Source organism: Helianthus annuus, chromosome 11 (genome assembly GCF_002127325.2).
Source record: "Helianthus annuus cultivar XRQ/B chromosome 11, HanXRQr2.0-SUNRISE, whole genome shotgun sequence".
Lineage (NCBI taxonomy): Eukaryota > Viridiplantae > Streptophyta > Magnoliopsida > Asterales > Asteraceae > Helianthus > Helianthus annuus.
Window position 1 is genome coordinate 120,709,792 of NC_035443.2, and position 6,024 is coordinate 120,715,815.

The 6,024-nt window shown below is 43.1% G+C and overlaps 1 protein-coding gene across 1 annotated transcript; it reads right to left on the reverse strand.

The window, feature by feature from the left end:
* Positions 1–2,283: 2,283 nt before the first annotated feature.
* LOC110888360 lies at positions 2,284–3,495 on the reverse strand. The gene has a single exon (XM_022135890.1). The coding sequence runs from the start codon at positions 3,493–3,495 to the stop codon at positions 2,284–2,286; it is 1,212 nt and encodes a 403-aa protein (XP_021991582.1).
* Positions 3,496–6,024: the final 2,529 nt, after the last annotated feature.

Consider the following 6,024-nt stretch of genomic DNA (forward strand, 5'->3'; position numbering starts at 1 on the left):
AGAAGATTTGTGCGAAGGATAACGACCGCATGTATGCGGCTCGTGCCAAAATTACTGAGCTTGAGGGTAATGTTGCTGAGCTGACCGGGAAGGTCGAGGGTATGCAGGCTGTGAAGGAGCATGTTGAGGTTTGTTAAGTGTTGACCTCTTTCCTTGTATTTTTTGTTTGCAGATTGAGCTGGCTGAGGTGAAGGTGCAGGTAATTAGCAAGGATAAGGGCCTGACGGCCAAGGACGTTGAGATTGATGAGTTAACACGTCGCCTGCGAGAGCAGGTTGATAAATGTGAGTCCTTGGAAATCGACCTCGAGGCCGAGAAGGGAAAAGCTGCTTCTGCTGAGGAGGCCAGGCAAAAGGCCGAGGAAGCCCGCGCCATAAGTTCATATGCCCTTGATGTGGCGCAGAATAACTATGCTGAGGCCCAGGGCATTGTTGGCACGCTGGTCTCTGAAGCTGAATGGATGCGTGGCAGGGGATTAGTTCTGGTATTGTTCTCTTCTAACTTGGGTTTTATTTGTTAAACCAGATTTCTCATATGCCTCTTTTGGTGTAGATGGCCAATTCTTTCCTAGATGCTGGGGAGTTGGATGGAGCTGTTGCTGCTCTAATAGATGCCTCTCGCGCGGTTGGTCACCATGGAGGTTATCTGGAATGTGCGCAGCATGTTGAAGAGGTGTTTGAGCAAGAGTTTGACACTAGCCATTGCTCAGTGACCAGTGAAGCTGATGCCGAGTTGGCTCGCGCAGAAAATGCTTACGATCATCTGTCATTGCCTGTTATGGACTTAGTGGCAAAGGCTTTGGAGATGACGACTGGTGCCAGCGTCTAAAGGCCATTCTTGACCCACCGGAGACTGTTAAATTATCTGATGAATAGGAGGTGGCGGGCGATGATGGTGATGGTGATGGCCAACATGATGGTGAGGATGGTGAAGGCGATGGTGATGGTCATGAATAGATAGGGTTGGTAGGCTTTGTGCCTCGTAATTTTATTTTTGGATGTTACATGTAGCTGTGTGCGCGGTCGCGCTTGTTTTGCTTCGCACTGATGATGTTATGTTAATTTTTCCATGTAATTGTTGCGCGGTTGCGCTTGTTTAATATAAACTTTATGTTTGCTTTTCCTTTGTCCAGTTACAATTATTGTACTGTTGTTAGAAACTTTGGTTAAGTTAGCGCGAATAAATGTAAGTGTGGCTCTTGTGCGAGTGTAACTGCCCGGTCTCGCGTTGTGTTCACGGAGGACCTTGGAGGCGTAACTCAAGAGCTCATAATTTACTGAAGTGTTTTCGTGCTAATCAAAAGTTTAACATGCATTTGTAACGTAGAATTCATCATGATAAAAGAAAACATAAGGCATATGCTTTTATTCAATAAGAAACAGGCACTTAGGCCGACATACATCGCAAACAAGTGGGGCGTTTAGCCAACATAGGAAATTACAAAGGCGTGTGGCCAACATGAGAGAGTTAGGGCGCAAGGCCAAGAGAAGTTAAATATAACACTTGCGCAGTTGTTGCGCATTCCACGTGCACGGGATGATGTATCCACCCAGAGTGCGTAACTTGTAAGCCCCTTTCCCTAGCACTTCGTGTATTAAGTATGGGCCCTCCCATTTGGGTGCTAGCTTTCCTGGGCGTTCAGCGTTTGAAGCTTCATTGTCTCTGAAGACATATTCTCCTGGAGTGAAGGTACAAATGTGCACTCTCGCATTGTAGTACCTTTCCAGTTGTGTCTTGTACTTGGCTTCTATAATCGCGCATTCTTGCGCCTTTCTTCCAGCAAATCCAAGTCAAGACGACACTCTGTCTCATTATCAATAGTGTTGACTGCTGTCAAGCGCGGCAAGGGCAGGCCGGTTTCAACTGGGATAACTGCCTCCGAGCCATAGACTAGGCTGTAGGGGGTTTCGCCAGTGCTTGTTTTCGGCATGGTTCGATGAGCCCACAGAATGCTTGGGAGCTCATCTACCCAGCCTCTTCTCTTAGTGCCCAGGCGGGCTTTTATCCCTTCAACGATGCTCTTGTTTACACTTTCTACTTGTCTGTCGCCCTGGGGATGCGTAATGGATGAGAAAGTGTGTTCGATGTTCATTTCTTTCATCCACTCTTGGAGGTCTTCAGAAGCAAAGTTAGTGCCGTTGTCGGTTACAATCTTGAGCGGGAGGCCAAACCTGCAAATGATGTGTTCCCAGATGAACTTGCGTACCATCATTGCAGTTGTTGATGCAAGTGCTTTGACCTCCACCCACTTGGTGAAATAATCTACGGCAACGATTATGAATTTCACAGCTCCCAGAGCATCAGGGAAAGGTCCCACCATATCAATTCCCACTGTTGGAAAGGCCAACCAGTGGACACAGGGATGAGATCATTCTTCAGGCGCAGGGTTTTTGGGGAGTGTCTTTGATATGAGTCACACTTGCGCAACTCCTTTAGAGCGTCGACATGCATCCCTGGCCAGTAGTATCCAGCATTCATAATCTTCGCGACAACCATGCGTGGGCCTGCATGGATGCCGCAAATTCCTTCGTGAATCTCCCTGATCAAATAGTTCGCATCTTGAGGGTCCACGCAACGCAACAATGGCCCCAAGAAGGACTTTCGGTACAAGATACCACCATTCATTTCATAATGCAGGGCCTTGTTTTGGATCTTCCTTACCTCTGCTTTGCTTTCCGGGAGTATTCCTTCTTGCAGATATTGGATTATAGGGGTCATCCAAGATGGCTGCCCTACTTCGATCACATTAACCTGGCGTAGCAGCACTGATGGATTTTTGAGTACTTCAATCCTTACATCTTTGGCGAGATGTTGAAAAAAAGTTGAAGCGAGCTTGCTTAAGGTGTCTGCTGGTTTGTTTTCGGAGCGGTTGATGTGAACTACCTTGTACGACTTGAATTGTTGGAGTAACTCTTTTGCCTGGTCCAAATATAAGGCCATAACTTCGCCTTTTGCATCATAAATTCTGTTGATTTGGCTGGCGATCAAGAGTGAATCAACGTGCGCTTGCAGATTTTTAGCTCCCATTTTTATGGCGAGGCGCAAACCTGCCAAGAATGCGTCGTATTCTGCCTCATTGTTGGTGTTCTTGAAATCCAACTTGATGGCGTATGTAAATTCCTGCTTCTCGGGGCTCACAAGGTGCAACCCAGCTCCTGCGCCATCCTCATTTGAGGCCCCATCAGTGTACAGCAACCATAACTCATTAGACGTGTCCTTCATGGGAATCTCAACAATCTCGCAATCCTTGATTTTTTCCACTGGGACTTCTGTGATAAAGTCCGCAAGGACTTGACCCTTGATGGCTGGGCGCGGCCTGTACAAGATGTTGTGCCCCCCCAGCTCGATCGCCCACTTTGCTAACCGCCCTGATGTTTCTGACTTTTGTAAAATAGTGCCGATGTGAAAGTTGGTGAGTACTGTTATCACATGCCCTGTAAAGTATCTGCGCAGTCTTCTAGAGGCGTGTAGCAGCGCAAGTACCAATTTTTCCATTGTTCAATATCTCGTTTCTGGATCGGCAAGCACCCTACTGACATAATAAATTGGATTTTGTACTCCATTTCTCTCCACAAGTAATATCGACCCTACTGCCTTATCCGAAGAAGATAAGTACAGTATGAGTGGTTCTTTTTCGAACGGCGCAGTCAATGCTGGGAGCTTTATCAAGCACTCTTTCATTTGTTGGAACGCGACTTCTGCTTCCTACGTCCACTTAAACTCTTGCTTCTTTACGCAGTTGCGCAAGGTGCTGATAAAAGGATATGATTTTGCGGCGTGGTTTGACAGAAAACGGTTGAGCGCGGCTAAACGGCCGGCCAATCGTTGCATTTCTTTGATTATTCGAGGCAACGGCATCCGCTCTATGGCTTGAACTTTTTCTGGATTAACCTTAAAGCCGCCATTCGTGACTATGAAGCCCAAGAATTTCCCTTCTTCCATACCAAAAGAACATTTGGCAGGATTCAACTTCATGTTCACACTTCTCAATGAGCTGAAGGTTTTCTCAATGTCTTTTAACATTTGGTCCTCTTCGGGACTCTTGATTACCAGATCATCGATGTAAACCTCGATGTGTTTTCCGATATCTTCAGCGAAGATTTTATCCATCAGGCGCTGATATGTTGCGCCAGCGTTCTTGAGGCCGAACGGCATCTTTGTGTAACAAAAGATGCCGAGGTGTGACACCATGTAAAAACGTGTCCAAATTATATATAGGCACGTGTCCTGAACTTTAAACATGTGGAAATTTCGTGAAGGACTTAAAATGTCAACATGCCAAACTTGAGTCTCTGATTAACACTACGTGGATAATATATTCTTAATCGAAAGATTAATTGAATATAAGAAGCCATCTGTGTGTATATATGAAAGATGATAAGGCTACGGGAATTAAACGTGTCAACATGTTAAGTTTACCTCTAAATGACCTTTTTAAACATTCCCCAAAAGCTTTATAAATTATATTATACACATTGATAAGTGGTTATTAGAAAAATTATAAACCTCGGCTATTAATGATAGTTCATACTTCAATTCTTCAAATTTGAAGTTCATGTGCAATACCGACAAATCTTCATATAAGGCCAACTCCTATAAACTCCAAGGAGACACATTGCATGGCATTGTTATTTGAGTATTCAGAACTGACCATTTGGACTGATACATGAAATTATTGTTCAAGATTCGGACATTGGAAATGCATGGAAAAGTGTATGAAAGTTTTAAAATTTTTGTCCTCTGGTCAACGGTTACGGACCGTATGGCCATAGGCTTACGGTTCGCAAGGAGGTAACTGGGCAATGCAAATCAGGTTCGGTTACGGACCGCATGCTTTGTGACTTACGGTCCGTAAGATCCGGATATGGTCCGCAAGACTTTTAGCTTACGGTCCGTAAGCTCGTCGCTGGGCAGAATTATGGACAAATGTATGTTTCAACTGTTTAACCGACTTTAACTGACTTGTTTCAAAACAAGGGACTATTGGACGGTAATATTAAACCACTAGGACACCTGGGGTGATCCTAGGGCCTCCCATAACAGCTGGAGATGATCCAAACACTTGGGAGTTACTATATAAGAGGCACTTGTCTTAAGTTCATATGCACTTCATTTGCAAACATCTTCAAACCAACTTCTGGAGCATTGCAAGGACTTGGAGAAGAATTAGAAGTCTAGAAAAGACAGCTTGGACCTGTAGTAAGCTCCTAATTACCTGTTTAGTCCTTATAATTAGCTTAATTACTCTATAGTCAAACATATCGTAAATTTAGTTTGACTTTCGTTTTAATTACATATGGTTTAACCACTGATCAAATTGAAAGTGGTTATAAGACCACATTAGTGTAGGTTATTAACCCTTAAAAGGGTATCCCCTAATATTCTCGTTTGAATGGTCAATTGTCGGGTCAAAGTAGTTTGACAAAAAGTCAAACTGGACAGAATGGTCAAAAATGATTAAAATCAATAAACCAAAGGTTCTAAATTATATTTTAACATTATAATGACTTGGTAATTGATATTAAAACATGTTTTATCTGTCCTAACCCGGCAATTAATAGTCTAAGGTCAGTTTATAACCGAAAATCGCAAATGCTTGACTTTTGCTTTGACTTTCAGTTCTAACCCGTTTAAGCTTAATTCTTCCATGTTTTAAGCTTCCATTAGAACCACATTATTCAGTAGTATAACCCTCTGAAGTTATATTACATGATGCCTAGTGGTTTGAATTATATGCACTTGATCGCAATTATGCTTAACAATGCCTTAAACGCCCTTTTGTCATACAACTGAGATTTTAGCAATATGAATAGACTAACACCTTTGCTACTAATATTTAAACATGTCTCGAAAATTTGACATCAGTTTGAGGTCTAGAATAGGAGTTATGCTCAATAGCGTAATTAAGAAGCTTTTTGTTAATTAAAAGGCGTAATTAGCATAAAGCCTATCTAAACCTGATTGTTGACACCAAACTTTTTACCTACTAATGTAAAATAATATTTTGGGATTTTTGAAGATTTT

Bases quoted from the DNA above. Each gene is read 5' to 3' on its own strand.
- LOC110888360 (XM_022135890.1), bottom strand. From the start codon at position 3,495: ATGGAAAAATTGGTACTTGCGCTGCTACACGCCTCTAGAAGACTGCGC.